This window comes from Nipponia nippon, unplaced genomic scaffold (genome assembly GCF_047370975.1).
Source record: "Nipponia nippon isolate SJK-2023a ecotype South Korea unplaced genomic scaffold, ASM4737097v1 scaffold_2, whole genome shotgun sequence".
In the NCBI taxonomy this organism is placed as follows: domain Eukaryota; kingdom Metazoa; phylum Chordata; class Aves; order Pelecaniformes; family Threskiornithidae; genus Nipponia; species Nipponia nippon.
This window is the reverse complement of record NW_028262336.1, coordinates 123,738,018-123,757,570: the sequence shown is the minus strand read 5'-3', so window position 1 is coordinate 123,757,570 and position 19,553 is coordinate 123,738,018. Positions and strand designations below refer to the sequence as shown.

General features: G+C 36.8%; 1 protein-coding gene across 21 annotated transcripts in view; it reads left to right on the top strand.

Annotated features, from left to right (window-relative positions):
• DLG2 (discs large MAGUK scaffold protein 2) overlaps nt 1-19,553 on the top strand; it is a 1,061,109-nt gene that overhangs the window by 797,407 nt on the left and 244,149 nt on the right. For all 21 annotated transcript variants that reach the window (XM_087758910.1, XM_087758908.1, XM_087758909.1 and 18 more), the window contains one exon: nt 16,028-16,096. In XM_087758910.1, the coding sequence (XP_087615036.1) occupies nt 16,028-16,096 (69 nt within the window). The remainder of the gene's footprint in view (nt 1-16,027; nt 16,097-19,553) is intronic.

The following is a 19,553-nucleotide window of genomic DNA, read 5'->3' as shown; positions in this document are numbered from 1 at the left end:
GGTTGGAAGCAGAAGTCATACAGGTTTGGTTAGGATACAAACTCATGTAGTACTGTCATTGCACCATGCAGAAGAGAATTTGCTTTTAACATTTCAGATGCAGCAGTGTGAGTGAAGGTTGTTAATTTTTCATATCAAGCCTTTACAACCATTTTATATATTATACTACTTCAGTGAAAGTGTACAAGTAGTCTTGTTTTATGAAGACATCTAAAGTAGGCAGTGAATTCATGAGTGTCATTGAAATCACAGGTGCTGTCTAGAATCTTGAGGCTCAAATGATGGAAACTTCTCCTGGTTGGTATGTGCACAGCAATTAGAAAGCAAAGTATGCAAAGAGGAAAATTTACTCCTGATGGAAATTTTAGTATATTTTTCCTAATGGATTTTGCCTGGTTTCCCAGATACCTCTTGTAGTCATCACTCAACAATTAGCATTTGCATTGGTTTGCCATGGACTACAGAACTGGGTCTTTCATCTAGGGTACTGGAAGGTTGTGCTTTGGAATCAAAAATTCAAGATCCAAACCATACTGGCAATGATCAGACCACTGGGATCATGTTCAGCCTATTTCATGTCCTTGCCTTTCTTATTTTTTCTGATAAAATCTTGTACAGTACCATAGCGCTTTGAGTTAATGACAAGTAGGTTAGAGTTTTCTGTTTTGACAAAAGTGGGATTAGGCAGTAGGTGTCCACAAAGGAAGATCAGTACAATACCAAAACCAAAATCATATCTCAGTGAAGTCAGAAGGACAATTACATTGACTTTGTTGTAGCTTGGATAATCCAAGAATAAGCATGGCAACTTCATACTATAGCAGGTTCATACTTTCATGTCAAGGCTAACTCCCAAATCACATGACATCATCCTTTGCATCTCAAAGTTTGTTTCTCAAAAAGTCACAATCTATTTGAATGTACTACTGGGTGTCCTTCATAAAGAATAGCATCATATGGAAAATAAATTCTTAATGGTAAATCTATTTGCTGTTGACTTAAAAAAATCAAGCAGCATGGACCACTGCTGAGGAATAAACCTTAAAACACAATGCTGCCATATGAAATCCTCGTTCTTAGTAATCGCCACTATGATAAGAGAGGATTTTTATAAAAGTTAATGTAAATTAGCTCTTCAGTAGGATAGAATATGCTGCATTTTTTTCACACCAGATTTATATAATTTTGTCCAAGTCAACCTTTCATATTTTCATGTTTAAATTTTCCAATTCTGCTATTCTTGCCTTACCACTTTAAAATGGAAAAAATCAGCTTAATTAGTGTCAACTAACAGAAATGCAACATTGATGCAATTTCGGAAATGACAAGTTTTCTTCAGCTTGCCCACAGAAATGGTGAGCAGCACAAATTAATTTTAGTCTTGTCTACCTAAAGATATCAATATTGCTCCCATCACTGTAACAGTATGGACATCTCATTTATCGTTGTTTTTTTAGAGACAGGAACCCAGCAAACAGAGAGTAAATAGCTTTACTAAGGTCTTAAAGGAAATCCACAGTGAGGCTCGGAAGTTTCAAACTCACTTGCCAAAAGGAGCAACAAACAAAGCACGCAAATCAAGAATATGTTGTGCAAATTCAAATTTTAGTAGCATACATATGAACTTAAATCAATGTAATTATATTTTTGAAGATTTGAGATAGCTTCAGTTGACTTGTAAAATAAATTGCTGGAAAAAAGTAGAAGCAGCCATTTGATTTGGGAATTTTGATTCACCAGTTGATTAACCAATATGCAGGATTTTGGTAGTATTGTAAAGGGACTTTATATTTCTAACAGGAAAAAGCAAAGTGAATTAAAAGAGTCCTAATAAAATTTTTTAAAGGGTATTAGCATTTCATCCCTCCAGGATGAAACCAGTCACTAAGTAGAGAACAAGATGAGCTGTGATGCAAGAAGAAATTATATTAAATATTCTTCTGTAAAATGCTGGCTGTTTTACCTCTGGTCTCAGTCAGAGGTGTGCATAGTGTAACTCTTACTGTAAGACTATTTAATGGTCTGGATAGCCATCTGTGGAATACATAAATTGAAATCATTAATCTTTTCCAACACTAATTTATACGTTCTGCATTCGCATTGAAATGGAAGAGTTGGTGTTTGAGACTGATGTGTAGCCATGTCTGATTGGTATATAAAAGGATTCTGCAGCTACAGTAGGTATCATAGGTTTAATAAGAAAATGCACATTTAAATGAAGTCAGATGCCTGAAAGGTTTAGAATGTCTCCAGGCCTATCTTTGGGCCAGGAATAAAAAGAGCAATCAAACTGTTTGATTTAACTTGGGTACAAAAATGAGCATTTTATATCCAGAAGTAACTGATGAGTGAAAGAATCTTCTTTGGGTTTCTTGATGTATGTTTACCCAACCATATTTGGAGAATTCCACTTGTTAAAAATACAATTACTTAAACAGATATTTTCTATAATAGTAGACATCCCCAATAAGTTAGAAGAGAGGCATAACTTGGAATAAAATAGTATATCAAAGGAATTCTAAACACAAGAGCCTATTGCTATGGAATTTCCTGCCAATCTTGCAAATGCAAGATTTGAAAATGTGGATGACCATCCAATGCATGGGCTTATCCTCCGTCAGTTTTTTTATATCATCTGAGTAATCCATATTTCATATGTGAAGTGTTTCATTGATTGCAGGGTATTCATAGGTTTACAGCAGAACTGCTTTGTCCTCAAAAATAACACATGAAGAACTGAAGCAAAAAGCTGCAATGCTAACTCAGTTCATGTGCACAGGATAAATATGGACACAAGATGCCCATATCCAAAAATAGCTTCCTTGCATGGCTCTTTCTTTTTACAGTACTACATGACAATGGAATTCGTTTTTTAGTCCTAGTTAAGACTGGATGAGTTGCTGGTATAAACCCAACCATGACCATTTTTACTGATTGCTTCATGCTTCCTTGTGCTTCTCTGTCTGTCTGTTATCCACATGCTTTCTCTTAGATAGCGGAGGCAGGGGCGTCTCTCGATGTACCCAGTGCAATTGGTTCCGGCCAAAATATTTGGGAACCAAAGTTGAAAGATACTTGCAGAGAGAAATAATTAGTTGGAAGCAGCAAAGAGAGATTTAGTTCTCAATAAAGCTCTTTATCTAATAAATGGAAGCTGAAAGCAGAAGAAACATGGCAGCATCTTCACTCTTCGCACTAAAGTAACCTTGAAATAACCCAAGAACCTTGGGTTTGCTGGCTGATTGATGAGAAGATTGTAATTATAAGAAATGGTCCCTAACCTACAAGAAATATTTGAAAAGTTTAGTGGAGGAAACTCAGACTGTTGTCCAGAGCTTATACTATTAAGTATCCTAATGACATTAAATCAGTTCCCAGAAGGACCACAGATTGACTGTTTATCAGCTCAGTCATGTATGCGCACTTGCTAATTTTGCAAATCTTTTAAAACTAGTTTCCAATGATTTATCTATTAAGTTTGTAACTAAACAATTCACCTTAATGACTAGCACAGGCTTACAGTGAAATTCTTCATAAATTGCTTTCACAGTTCTTTCCTAAATAGCTAAATTTCTCTTCAAAGATTGAATTTAACAAGCATCTTTAAATAAATGGTGTTTTATATGTCGATTTAGAGATGTAAGGATTGACATAATGGAACATATAAATAATCTGTCTACCCCATCATTCATCTAATCCAATCTATGGCCTATAATCAGACAGGCAAAATGAATTACTAATGTGCTTGGACAATATTACAGTGATTTACTATGGGAGATGCTTATGCTTGACACTCGCACTATGAGTAACCCCAGATGAGAAAATTTAATAGATGTTTAAATTTTTTTTTGTATCTAGTTCTAGTGTATACTTCTTTCTTAGACCTCATAGTGTAAAATGCTGAATGTTTCCCATGAAATGCTGAGTAACTCCAACTTCTATCAAATTAAAAAAATCCAAGAATCATGGTTCGTATAGATTAGATTAGAAACAGAAGAGCTTAAGCTGTTGAATTTCTTCACTATTCATCTTTCATTTTGACAATACATTCTTTATACTTCTGCATTTTCAAATTACCATTCACTGCTGTTTGTATGTATTCTGCTGGGATGTCATTTGGTTATGTGCATTACGTTATTTCTACTTTTGCTTTTCTCTGTGTGTATTTCTCTAGGATTTTTGGGTTTGTGTTTGGTATAACTGCACATGCACACATGCATGCTGGGCTGATTTGAACGACAAAGTGAGGCTAAATAGCAGCTTATGTAAGATTACATTCTCACCTCTGGGCTGTTAAGAAAGGTAGATATCCAACCCATATTCCCAGCTTGCACAGAGATAATGTATATCCAAATAGAAGGGATAACATTATCAGAAGGTATCACACAGGTGCAGTAAACATTGTGTCAGGAGTAATTGCAATATAAAGCGTGCTGTTCTGATAGATTTTTAGATCGTAATCATAATTTAATGTTCTTTCTTTTGTGATCATTCTTTTTGTTTTGAATAAACCCCTTCTATGGAAGCTGAATACACTCCTTTTCTGGCTGTTTCACCTGACACTTAGTGTAATTCATTGCAATGAACACGAGAGTTAGTAAGTACAGAGGAAATGAACTTGGTCTTATGCAGAAACAATATTAAAACTTAAATTTCTGTAGGAATGTTTTTATTGTGCAAATATAATGATACAGAATCTCATGGGATATAGAAATGTTGGTTAATGGCATGGTATGGTTTGGCATCAGACAGTTTTTCATTGCAGTTTTAAATCACTTTAATTAATTGTTATTATCCATACGCTTTATCTTGAATGAGTAAAATTCATTGCAATGACTCTACCATGAAAAGAATTTTATGTGCTTGTTTTTCTTTGGATGGATAGAAACTTTGCAAATTAGTTTAATGTCTTGCAGTTATTTGAGCTCTGTCATTAGGCTTATTTATCTATGATTTCCCTACTCTTTAAAAAAGAAGCAGATGCAGCATAAAAGTCCTATGAGTTATTTTTCAAGTGTCATCTTCAGTGCAAAGAAAGTTAACCCTCCCTTGAGAAGAGACAGCAAAGCTAAGCTGTCCTAGGCACTAAATGCACTATTGCAAGATCAGTGTAACCATTAAGACATAATGTCTGTCCATTTTGTTAATGACAAGATTGCACTGACAGAGTTCTGTGTTAAAATCATTTTATACTTCCTTTTTTTGAATCCTGAATTGGAATTAGGTCTCTGATTCCTGAAGGGAACTCTCAACAGTCTTATAAGTGGTATTGATAACTTTAAATGAACTTCTATGGACTGTGGTGGAAAAGTACATGAAAATGTGAGGTCTTTCCAGATTTTCTAGTGTCTCTTTAACCATTTGTTTTCTTATCCTCCTATTGACTACATACCTTCTACGGAATTGAATTTCAACAAAAATAATCCAGTTCATCCAGTTCTATCGACAATAATAAATGAGTTCATCTAAAAATTCTGGTCTTAACACTTTCTGAAATTCAGGGTCTTTTACTAGCTGTTAGCATCGTTACGAACAATTTACTAGTTTACAGTATTTCAGAATTTATGCTGTATTCACAGACTATAAATTGGAGGAGCTTTTTCTTTAGACAATATGAGCAATTTCCTTACTAGAAAACCTCCATACTCATTTAGTTTTTTTTTTTTCTTCCAACAATGCATCTGGTAAATACATGTATGATGTGCAATTTGGTATTTTTGGACTGCAAATTTTATATGATTCTTCCTGTTGTGCCTATATGAGTTTTCCTAAAACTTCTGAGATATTCCTTGATTTCTATCAAAGTTTTGCCATTCAAAGTTTCTTAAAAGTGGACCCATTTTTCAAGTCCTTGCCAATGTCTTTCAACATTTGCTTAAACTGAAAAGGGATTTTGGTGCAGATACTTGTGTTGTTACTTGCACAGAAACCTAATAAGCTTTGTGTGCAATAAATATGTTTCATTACGGAAGCAACGCATAGCTCTAGAAATACGTCAAAATTGGTGTTCTGGGACAGTGGTGAGTGCTGTGTACTGCAGTTGCCACTGAACAGCTACAGATGGAAATTATGCTATGTACTCCCTGCACACCCAACTCAATGAGTGCCCTGCAGCAGAGGCTCAGCTGTGGTGGCCCTAGGACACTGTCTGCAACTCTTGGTGTTGGGGCTAAATGCAGTTACACCAGCTGTGTGCAATGGGAAGGAGAGTGGGCCAGAGGAGTGGCTGAAAATCAAGGAATCTAAATATCTACTTGAAAATTTATGTTTCCTACTCTTATCACTTGCATCAATACCCAAAGAAAGACTATACATATATGGATGCATGTATTATTGCTTTCCATGTTTAACAGGAAAAATACTGACATTTGAAATCAAGGATGGCAAATAAGGACTGTGGTGGGTTGACCCTGGCTGGATGCCAGGTGCCCACGAGAGCCACTCCATCACTCCCCTCCTCAGCAGGACAGGGGAGAGGAAATATAAGAAAAGACTCTTGGGTCGAGATAAGGGCAGAGAGAGATCATTCACCAATTACCCTCACTGGCAAAACAGACTCGACTCAGGGAAATTAATTTGATTTATTACCAATCAAATCAGAGTAGGGTAATAAGAAATAGAAGCAAATCTTAAAACACCTTCGTCCTCCCCCCGCACCCTTCTTCCCAGGCTCAACTTCACTCCCAATTTCTCTACCTCCTCCCCACCAGTGGTGCGGGGGGATGGGGAATGGGGGTTGCAGTCAGTTCATCACACGTCTCTGCCGCTCCTTCCTCCTCAGGGGAAGACTCCTCACGATCTTCTCCTGCTCCAGCATGGGGTCCCTCCCACATCAGACAGTCCTCCATTAACTTCTCCAACACGAGTTCTTCCCATGGGCTGCAGTTCTTCATGAACTGCTCCAGTGTGGGTCCCCCACGGGGTCACAAGTCCTGCCAGCAAACCTGCTCCAGCGTGGGCTTCCCATGGGGTCACAGCCTCCTTCAGGCATCCACCTGCTGCAGTGTGGGGTCCTCCACGGGCTGCAGGTGGATATCTGCTCCACCGTTAACTTCCATGGGCTGCAGGGGGACAGCCTGCCTCACCATGGTCTTCATCACGGGCTGCAGGGGAACCTCTGCTCCAGCACCTGGAGCACCTCCTCCCCCTCCTTCTTTGCTGACCTTGGTGTCTGCAGAGTTGTTTCTTTCACATATTCTCACTCATCTCTCCGGCTGCTGTTGTGCAGCAGGTTTTTTTTTCTTTCCTCTTCTTAAATCTGTTATCCCAGCAGCGCTACCACTGTCATTAATTGGCTCAGCCATGGCCAGCGGTGGGTCCGTCTTGGAGCTGGCTGGCATTGGCTCTGTTGGACATGGGGGAAGCTTCCAGCAGTTTCTCACAGAAGCCACCCCTGTAGCCTCCCTGCTACCAAAACCTTGCCACACAAACCCAATACATATACATAAAATGAGTGAGAAGCTGAATGACTCCTTCCAGCCATATAACACCACAAGCTTTGGCACTTTGCCTTTGAATTGTTTCAACATGTTCTGATTATTTAGTGTCTCCAGACATCCTTAATAGATTTTTTTTTCTGAAGTACGTCTGTCTTTCTATTACATTACAGAAGACCTGACTGATTAAGACATTTTTCTGTAGTATAGCATGTGTTTTCCTTTGGTGAAGCTGATTTCTTTTTACCCAGCAAGAATGCTTTTTGTTCTTTCACATAAAAATCAAACCATCTCCAATTCTCTTACACCCTATGTGATTCATTGGAATGGTAATGCTTGGAAAGCACTAATGCTGGAAGAGAATTAGGAGTGATAGCAAACAGTAAATGAGGTATGGCATGCAAGTGTAGCAGCATGGCAAAAAAACCTTAGTGATGCTGAATTACATAAGCATCATGTCAAAAAGCAGGGAGGAGGGTGACAGCTGCTTTCTCCACGAGGAAATGAAAACTCAGCATTGTATTAGGTCCTGGTACCAGTGTACCACGAGATGTAGGTAATTGCGAGGCCATACAGAGTGCGTCAGGAAGTTTTCTGTCATTCCTAAACAAACGCTCCCTATTTAAATTCATGAAAGTAGCACTACGTCCTCTTCCACCACTGTAATTAGAGCCAGACTCAGTTGGTATGATCATGGACCATTTCCATCTGATATTGCTTAAGCAACTGAGAAGGTTAGATTTTCTTTCTTCTACCATTCTCCCTTTTTTTTTTCTACATACCTATATATGTTTTTCACTTGTTGCAAATATTTTGACCTGTAAACCTCAGTCCTCAGCTGGTCTAATTGTCAAACTAACTTCATCAGGGAGTATTTCAACTCCCAGGTGGAGCTTTCATTCCTCATATTTATTACAATAATATAAATAATAATAATACCAAAACCAAAACCAACAACAACAACAACAACAACAACAACAACAACAACAATAATAATAATAATAATAATAATAATAATAATAATAATAATAATAATGAGAGGCTAGTAGGAAGACTTGAGATTTACTTTTTTAAACAGTAACTGAATGTCTTGGAATGACGTGGAGATTTAGATGTGCCACTTCTAAAAACCCAATTCTGTCCAAAGTGTGAGGAGAAGATATGAACAAGGAACATAATGAATTAGAATAAGGATGGGAAGAAAGGAAGGAATTTAAGCAAAATTAAAAAATGTATATTATAACAGAAATCAGTACCTAACAGTGACATTTAAAACAGAATAACCTCCCAAAAGTGCAAGGTATCATGTCTGAGTGATTCAAACAGGCCTCATGTTTCCTAAAACTTGTTCCACTTACTTTTGTATCGATTTCTCATAGTTTTTTTTCTTATGGTTTTCACTCGGTATGCCCAGTTTGCTCAATGCTGTGTTCTTCATAGTACTGTGTAAGTCTGTATTTACCCTACATGGGAACATTAGACTACATGTGAAACTTCATCAAGTGTATATCTTCTCCACTTTACTCCTTTAAGCAGCATTCCCAATTATTGTCAGTTCCCCCCACATCATTCCAACCTTCTTCATCTGTTTTAAATGTTACATTTCAAACTAAAATAACCATTCTTTCTCAGATAAGCATACTTTTTATATTTTAAAGCTTACCGTTATCTCCTACAGTTGCCTCAGCCGTAAGGAAGCAGATTTGAAGTCAGTGGATGTTTCACCACTTTGAAGATAGGTGCTGACTTAGGCACACTGCTAACAAAGGTGGAAAATTAGGTTTATTCCAGGAACTGAAGCATTCCTCTGAGTCACAGTTTCTCCTTGCATTCTTCCTTATTGCTATATGATGCTAGTTTAGGGCTGCAGTAACTCAAATATTTTAAGTTGCAGAATGTGGCTAACTGCTTCTCTTTGGTTACTGTTTGAGGAAGGAACAAAGGAAGGAAGGAAGGAAGGAAGGAAGGAAGGAAGAAAGGAAGCAAGCAAGCAAGGAAGCAAGGAAGCAGAGGAGGAGAGGGAGGGAGGGAGGGAAGGAAGGAAGGAGGGAAGGGAGAAAGGGAGGGAGGAAGAGGTCAGCAACCTTGTTGACTTTACTTATGCAAGTGAAATTACTACAGAGAACCTGAAGACAGATGTAGTGAGGCCCTTATTCTACATATTTGTAGGCAGAGACAACCTAATCCTTCATTTTGCTTGTTTTCTGTTTTGCACTGGGTAAGTATTTAGTCTAGCAATGCTATTTGTAGAATATATGTACAGATGCCATTTTAAAAAATGAATTATGGTTGCTAACTCAGTCCAAAAATCCTCACTGCATGTGCCTGTGCATGAAAACAGTGTTACATTTCATGTGTGGCTTTGTTGCCTAAGGGTGATCTGAAAGTAGCAGGGTTGAATGTCCTGTTCTCTGGTTTCCTATTTATCTCTGATGGGAGGTTGCCTGGTTAGTTTGACACTTCTAATATGGGTCAGTAACTGTCAGTATTGGATATTATCAAGGTGTTTGTAGCTGAGATAAAATTAATACCCAAAAAACACTCTCTGGTCTTCTAATTAATCCCACAGGAGAGCAAAAACTCATTTAAGTTAGAAGTTTAGCTGTTGGCAGCATCAGGAAAAGCTGGTTTCACTTCACTGAGCTGAATTAAAACTCCACATTAATGGAATTAAGGCATGTTGCCTTCTTAAACTCTTACATCCATCAAAGCAAAGGCTTAGAAGCTTTATAAACAACTGCACTGCTACCTCCAATCCTTGACATAAGAAAAAACATGCTGAGAATACATCATAAAACCAAACAGTTTTAGCGTTCCTTTCACTGTTCTCCAGTGGAACTTTTTCAATATTATATTTATCAATCTTTTTTCTTTTAGTATTTTGAATAACGAAGAAAAAAAACAGGGCTCTAGTTTTGTCTTTTTGTTAGGTTTTTGTTTGTTTCTTTGTTTGTTTGTTTTTCTGCACAGAATATACTAATAGACAAATGCAGTTTGTATACTTTTCTTCTGTGTGGCAGTTTCAGAATTGGGACCTCAAGAATGCTGCTCCGAAGCCAGTGTTCAGAGAGGTCTCTATCCAGCCTGTGCCACTAGCTGCATTCTTTATGAGAAGATGCAGGTGAATTGATTTAGGAAGCAAATAATGACTTTTATGCTGTCAGTTTTGACTTGTCAAAACAAAGATATATGAAATCAAAAGATTTACTAAATCAAGGCTATAGCAAATAGAGGATAACTGTTCTTTGTTGGTAGGAGGTGGGTTGGGAGAGGAAAGCTGATGACTTTTCTAGTACTCTGTGTGTAAAGACAATGTGTAATGTTTTTCTATGAGCAAAAGAGACCAGGAAAAATTTTAGACTGTAGCAATCTTCTTTCTTCCACCCTCAATGCAACAGGCAGGCTTTGAGATGAACTCTGATTTAAGTGTCATGCAGTCTGATCCCTTAATGCTGGTTTGTCCTTATTTTTAGTTGCCAAATTGCATTATAGAAGTTTAAAACACAATAAACATTTCCCTAATGAGATTGTTTCATCCCAGGTAGGGGTTTCACTGGGATATTGTGTATTAGTGAAAGTGTCATTTGTGAAGGGAAGGAGGTAGTTCATTTGGTCCCTACAGGGAAAGGAGGGTTTATAAAGCTGCATCCAGTTTCAGCATCACCCACACCGCAGAAGTGCCTTCAAAACATCCTTTGAAGGGCTAGTACAGAATTAAAACTAAGGAGACTGGCTACTTTTCTTCTTGTTACTATGATACTTATTGTTATTTGTTGTTATTTTCATAGTACTCATTAAAAAATATGTTGACAGCACACTGCTTTATTTTTAGTATTTTACAAAGATATGAAATGGCAGGCCTTGACTAAGAAACAGGTTTAAAACAAAAAAACAGTTTAAACCCATTGACAAAGAGAGGTTGGGTCCTTTGTTCCCTATTTTGCCTCATATTCATTTAGAATCTCATTCTTTGTTCCTTCACCCATATGAATTGTCTTTCAAGAATAGTATATTCCCCTTGTCTTGAACGAAAATTAAATAGAATTAAGTTAAAACTGGTATTTTACAGGATGTGAGATTCATTTCTTCAGGGAATAGCCATCTTGTGTGGATGGAGTACTGAGTAGCATATTGAAATATTATTACTTTATATTACTAAAACTATTGAGACATTCATTCTGTATCATTTCAGAGAAAGGGTAGCATTTTTATAAGCCTAAATGTCGATCTTTGAATACTTAGACCTGCGAGTGTAAAAATATGCCACTTACCTACACATCTCAATGGGGATGTAAGTGTCTATGTTTAGGCATTCTTCATAGAAAATGTGGGTGGCAGTAACCCAGAAGTTTTATTTTCTTTTCTGCTACAAAAGACATGACACATGCATAAGTGTATTCAGCATGTGATGGAAACGGCTTCTTTCTGCTGGTTCTACCACTTTGACAGAAGCCACCCGGAGCTTTATGTTTTAAATAAGTCAGTTAGGAATGATATCAGACTGTTATTTCTGTCTGCAACTGGATATCCACTTATGTCAAGCAGTGATTAAACTGTGGTTTTGATTTTTAGCTGTCACTGTATTCATGACGATACCTTAGAAAGCATAAGCTTGTAGTGAGCATCGAACTTGATTTTTGTAATTATGTACAAAAAATGAGTTTTCATATCACCAATTATGAATTATTTTCATTAAAAAAGCTGAGGACTCATTTGAACTCTATGTCACAAATACCTAGGACTGGAAAAGGGTTTCTAACGAGTGGAATATTGCCAGTAGCTGAGCCTCTTGCTTGGAAGGAGTGAGGTATAAGGTTCCTTGCACAGCTTTGCATAACGAGTAGTCATTCCAGTGAGGGGTACTGATGACATCTAGTGCTTGAGTGGTTTGGTAATTTCAGGAGAATACTGAATTGAAATCACTGCTTTAATTCATACTTGTTATGGGATTACAATACTCAATAGAGCATCTGATATAATAGAAAATAATACTGCCATTCTAGTCTTTTTTTTTTTTTTTTCACTCCATCATTGAAATGTGTTTTGTTTTCCCAAGAATCTGCTTTTCCCTCTGAATATTCTTCATTTTCCAGCCTGGCTGGATAATCCTGTGGTTGATTTACTGCTTCTTGCCACAGCCATAAAAATACTGTGTGAGGGTAACTACCAAGCAGATGTGGTGGCACGGCACAAACTCTCAAGCGGCTGAGGAGAGGGATTAGTGAGTTCTGGGTACCTTACCCTTCTGCTGAGATGTTACATATCTGACTTTCTGAAAGGGATGAATATCCTCTTTTGGCAAAGCAGGGTTTTGGAAGTGTTTTAGACTGGACACCCAAAATCAAGGAACCTGGTGCACCTAATCACTTCTGGAAATGCTGTTTGCTCTCGTTTCAATTTTGTGTTTCCACAATGGTTTTCCTTAGAAAGTTCATAAATGGCATTTTCACCAACCTTTCTAAATAGGAATCATATGTTTTAAATAATAATTTACATTCATAAAAAGATGTACAATTTTTTCAACGTACGTGAATAGTGAAATCCAGTAATAAATTTATGAGAGTGCAGCCAATACCAGCTTTAGATCTAGGTAGCTCTATATTCTGAAAGGTAACGTGTTCCGTGTTAAAGAAACGTGTGTAATGTCAAACAGAAATCTTTCATAAAGACTAAGAGTTTTTGCTAATTCTGTAAAGGCCATTATGAATAGTATGGTGGCAAAATTCTTAGTCTTTATCCATCCATTATATAAAATATTTAGAAACAGAGAGGTTATAACCTTCAGATTTTGCACAAAGTAGCCAGGGTTAAGTGTCAATCCTCAAAGGTAGTTGAATTCATCAGTAAAATGCAGCGTCGCTGTGGGGACTGAGAGTCTGTTACAGTGATCAGGCTGGTCCCTTTCCTCATTTTGAATCTTCCCGTGCAGAAGCAGTAATTCACCATTCGGTAAATTACTTTGGTGAATGTAGCCCATTTTTTCATTTGCAACATCCAAACAGTCACATCCCAAGTGCTTACTATTCAATGTGTTTTTGTGATTGTCTTCGGTTACTAATTCTGTGGATAAATGGGAAATTATTTGGCTTTAGTACTTAGCAGCTGAAAGTCCTACCTTTAATGCTCTTGTAATTTTGCTCCTTTTGAAGCTGGTCAGAGTTATATAAATAAGTTTGCTGTAGTAAAAATAGGGCAATGCTGAAATCTTTTTCGCAAAAAGAAATAAAGCTTTCAGAATTCAAGCCAGTTTGACTAGTTGTGGTTGAATGTAGATATTGTGGCTCTGGTTGTAACAGTATGCCATGGCTCTAGTAAGGCTTGAAACAGGGTGAGGTGACTTAAATGTTTTAAGGCAAAGTGCCATATCAGCTGTCATTCCTCAGCTACGCTTTCCTATGACATTCCTTTGAAAAACAGAACACTACAGACCAGTTATGAAATAAACCCAATTCCTGCATGAAACTTTCAGTTGCTAACTTACCATGCCTTGTTAATAGATTTTTTCCCCACAAAATATGTAGCATCTGTTGCAAGCATATGAGCTGCTTGTTTCAAGTCTCCATGGTGGGTTTGGCATTGGCAGTATAGCTCAGGCACGGCTTTGCCATCCTTCTCTTAGAAACAGACCTTGACATACAGTGTGATTTAGAGGGCCATGACATACGTCATCGTCCCTCCTCTCTGCTGGGTTCTTGTTCCTTGTACCAGTTGTAGTTTTGCACCTCTTGATGCAACTTCAGGGAATAAGGTTTCTGAGAGTCAAGCTGCACAGGGAAAAGATGTAGAAGTTACGGCTCTACTGTGCCACTTCTGTCTCATGTATACAGGGGGAAAATTCAGGGCAGAGGCTGTTCCCTTCCCTATTAATTTTGTGTAGGAAGCCAGTACAGGAACATAAGGATGTATGTTCCCTTTCAGGTCTGTAGAGGGAGAAGGACAGAAGACAAGCCACAATCTAAACTTTAAATTTTTGAAAATGCATAAACACTCAAAAAGCGTAGTTTAAAAATATGCATCCTAAGTCATTTGCAAGATGCACACTTAATGCGAAATTTTAACCGATATTCATAAAATATTATTCTGCAACATTTGTCCAACTCAACTGTTCTGTTCACACCATGATGCCAGAGACTTGCGATACTCCTGTACACCCTGTGTCTTGCTATAAAACAGATAAAAAACTCTGTAGTCCTTCTCATAAGGGGAATATACTTTCCCACAAGCTTTCTGAAATACTCAGAACAAGGGTGAGTACAGCAGTTTACTAACATGACACAAGAGCACAATGGTCACAACAGGGAATACCAGCAGGACGCAGGTCTTTTGTTTGTCCTGTGGCATGATATCGTGTGTCACAACCCTATGTGCTACACAGAAAAATCATATCTCTTCTGTCAGACAGACAGTATTGGCTATGCTACAAGATAAAATGCATGTAAAATAGATGTGTTGCTCACTAATGTTGAATGTCTCAGCTTTTAATGAAAATAAGGTGTGCTGCTTCTGAACAAACAGCTTGAGTTGTATACAAAGCTTGAAAGCAAGACAAAATCTGCAGTTAGTAGAATCAGTGATATAAAACTGACTTAAAGATTTATTTTCAATGTGTACTTTGCATTATTAATACTGGGCCTCACTGTGTGATGTAGCCATTTAACCTAATCAGAGAATACACCCAGATGCTTCTGCTTTTTATTTTTATTTTTTAAACACATCGTCCTGGACAAGGAATGCAATTTATTATCACAGAACTGCCTTTGACTGATGCTGTGTTGTTATCCATTTATATTTACATGAATAGTAATGGTACAATACTACTACACAATAGTACAACACTGAAGTTATCATATACTGTGTAATTTATTGGGTTTATGTAATACAGTAACTAGGTTCCTCGACCATGACAACACATATGAGAGAAGCCATTAGACCTCAGGATTTTCAATCAAAAAGATTTTTCTTTCACAGAGTCTGTGTTTTACTTAGAAAATATAATGGTTTTTTCTAAATGTTGTGCTTGGATTGATATAATTTCATGTGGAAAAAACTCAAGCTACTTAAATCTGATAGAAATAATGAATGTTTGCTGAAATTTGTAAAATTCAAAGTTACATTATGGTGCAATTAAAAGCAGTGCATGTCCTCTTTTACTGAGCATTCTGCCTGAGAAACACTGAGAATTAGATTGAAAACATTACTATTTACTGTTTTACCTTCTGCTCTGAAATTAACTTTGTGTTTTATGGTTAGTATATTTAGCAGAACAATTAGCATCTAAGTTATTTTAAGTCACTGAACTGTTTGTGTATATATATTTTTTAAAAAGAATAAGAAAGATAAGGGGGAATTATTCTTTTCATTGGCTGCTCTTAAGGAGGAATGAAACCTGATTTTAAACAAGAGAGATTGTAGGGTTGAGCCCTTTTTTGAATAGATAAGCATCACTGAAATCAAAATGCTTTAGACACGTGTAAAACAATCTGATTGTTGTTTCTATTTTGGCATTAGCTAAACTGCTAGAGACAATAAGAATAAGAGAAACTTGTATTTCTTTAACAAATGCTTTTCTTTATTCTTCCTTGGTCATACAGTCATTCCCAGCACAGCACTGCAACGCGTCCCCCCACAGTGAGCTTGCAGCGGACCATTTCTGTGGAAGGGTAAGATGATTCTCTGTTGAAGCTGCCTGTAGGGCTCTCAGATACCACTAAGCCAGACACTGAACTACCCACATACACATAGCCACTAATTAGATGCGGTTTTGCAGACCACACTGTTTAAGTCTGTGAAATGCAGAAATAAATACTTTCGAATTGATACTGATCCTTTTTAGATACTTAAACTGAAAGGTTTGGTTTTCATGGAGTCGAGAATATCTGTCATGGAGGTATATTAACTACAATCTCTTCAATTCATCTCACTTGACTAGTGTTAATATTTGCATGTGTTAGCTGTACAATGGTTCCCACTAATCATAGAAATACCCAGTGAAGTCTTACTCTATTTTCTTAATGTGTGTATGAGTTCTTTTTGACCAGGCAGTGTCCCAAGCTAAGGATGAAAAAGTACTGATAGAGAATAATAATCCTGTGCTGGTGTATATCTGTGTATATTAATGTGTTAATTGTAGCAGTATAGCTCTGAGTACTTAGCTAACTCCATTTTAATAGAAATAATTGGGTAAAATATGAATCATTCACAACCACAGTTAATATTTTTGTATCTTTATGATATTAGAAAAGCTGATATTTAACAAACACAGACTTTGGTTGCACTGGCTGACATAGTTTACAAAAAATGTTAGGTTTGTTTCTCCCTTCCCATAGGAATGTGGAACTGCTTGAAATATATTGTAGGCATGGGTAATAAGTTGTCATTGGCTGCTCTCAGGTCCTATTTCAAAGCTTTTCTTTCTTGTCATAAAAGCGAGAATCCAAAGTTTCCACAGAGGGAAGCTGTTATCATGTTGTATTTTGTTTTATGTTACAACCTTACTGTGGTGCAGTCAGAAAATAAAATGGTAGATATGTGAAATAATCCACTCCTAAGTGAAGCCTGAAATGTTATTCTCACAAGTCTCAATTTTTTCTTCCTTATCTAGATCTAAGATCTAAGATTTTAAGTTTTTATTTAAAATATGTAGGACAGCTATGGTAATTACTCATTAAAAATAAGACTGAATAATGAAATTGTTACAGGAAAGGTGCGTGTGGCTTAAGGGCTGTCATCTGGAAGGTAATTCTATAAATGAAACCCTCAACATCCAACCTTCTTGCTCAAAACAGGGCTACTATCAAGTTAGATCAGGTTGCTCAGGGTCTTGTCCAGTGAAGCTGTGACTATCACCAAGTGTGGAGATTGCACAAGTTCTGGGCAACCTGTCTCAGTGCTTAAACACCTTCATTTTGTATTTCTTTTCGTTATCTCTCTCTTTCTCTTTAATGAACAGAGTCATAATAAATTCCCCTGTTTTTTCTGCAAATCAACTCATGAATAAATTGATGTTTGAAATAAAACTGAGCTTCAGGAACAGATTTATCAATTAAAATTGTGATTGGATTAAAAAAAAAGGAAAAAAGAAAAAAAAAGAATTTGCTAAATTGAGATTTAAGGAAAGAAATTCTATTATGATGTCTCCGACTTGGTCTACTGGACTCCATAATTCAGGAGGTATCCTACAGGTTTAAACTCCTATTGAAATTTGGAAATCAATCTATCTACATGAATTTTTAGATAAATTGCAGAATCTGTACTGGCCACGGAGTCAACTTGCATATATTGTCTATGAATCATTAGAGCGCAGGAAATCTGTAATTGATATTACAGGTCTCCTGCTGTTCAGGAGGTAGAAGAATATCTGGCTTGTAATTATTACTAATCAGCTTACCCTGAGTCATATTTCATTTCACATAGGAAAGTGGGACTGTTAGCCTATTACACCGCTGAGCAAAAATAAGTAATCAGCTCAGCCCTAAATATTTCATTATGTTAAAGCTCAATTTATTCTAATGTTTTTGTGAAGTCCATGCTGCCAAGTATGTTTATAGCTAATACAGTTTAAGGTCAAAGCAAAGTTATTTTTCTCTTTTAGGAACCGGGTTTCCATCAGTAGAGTCCTGTATTTAGGTGACTCATTATATCGCTTTTGAGATGCACTTTGTAAATAGCTCCTTTACCTGCAAGGCATCCCTAGCACAAGGCATCCCTAGCACACACTTAAATTTGTGGCCTGCATGCTGGCTCTGTGTCACTGACTGTGTAGTCACTGAAGTAATATAATTATTGGGTCCTGCGAAGGAGAAATGAAATACAGGAGGGTTAAAGAAATACAGGGGGAATTGCATTCACTGGCATTTATTCCTTTCCACCCTGTTGAATATGTGATAGTTGAGCTGGCTAGAATAGATTTTTAAAAAATTCTAATAGTTTTTTCATCTAGGTAATGGATTCATATAGAAAAACTTTTTTTTTTTTTTTTAGGGAGGGCTTTTGTGGACTTCATGTACAGTAAAAAAAATGAGTAGCAAGGTGAAAAAAATAAAGATGTCTTTAAAGATTAAATTTTCTTTATATTCAAGCCATATATTCTTCACAGTGTAATAACTGTACATGAGGTGAACAGATTTATTATGTGTATAAAAGCATGAACTTCACAGGTGTTTGATGTCATCATTAGTGCGATCTAATTAGTAACTTCCCTAATGGTTTGTTTGCATGGTTTAAAAACAAGAAAACTATAACATTTGAATTTGAAAATATTGTTGGTTTGAGTTTTTTGGAACAGTTTTAATGAACAATTTTAAGTGTGAGTATTCAAAGTAGGAAAAATATTGGAGGAAAACTAGAACCTGTTATTTGGAAATCCTGCTGTACTATGGCATGAAGCTGTAATGTTAGTGGTGTATGATAGCTATCCTCTCTGCAGTTAACATTCAGACTAAATTGTATTTTAGATGCTACCAGTCATCTCTTCTGCTGAGCTGCTTAGAAACTAGGATTTCAACTTCTTTGATCAAGAGTGTTTTGATGGAAATTTTAAATGAATTTATCAACATGACTGAGTATCTCAAATATATATAAATATTTATAAATAAATAAACAGCATTTGAACCATGACTAAGGGTAAGAATTTTTATTCTGAACAGGACAGATGTTACAGATTGCTTTGTGTTTCAAAAGTGTCTTATATAAAGTAATTCTGGATGCTTGCTACTAACAGACTGTGTATTGATATTTTGAAACGTGCCTTAGAGGCACTGCTATTTTTAGGTATTCTTCTAGCCTTTGAATGTTTTCTGTCTCCTGACAGTGCAATGCAGTTCCCTGTTACCATTTCCATCTCATCTAGCTTTGCTTACAAACTGAAAAGCTGGAGCATTCATGGTAAATAGAGCCATCGAATGCTGTAAGTAACAGTTTATAGAAAAGTGGTTCCAATATGGAAACAATAGTTTTTAAAAGCAGGATGGAAAGCAACCTTTCTAGCATGGAGTTGCTTGTGTTGGGTGTAGCAGGTGGAACAGAGATGCAGTTTTGGGGATTTATTTTGATTATTAGCATGTAAATAATGCACCTCTTTAATCAGAGAAGAGAGACAAGTGCTTATGTGAGACAGTA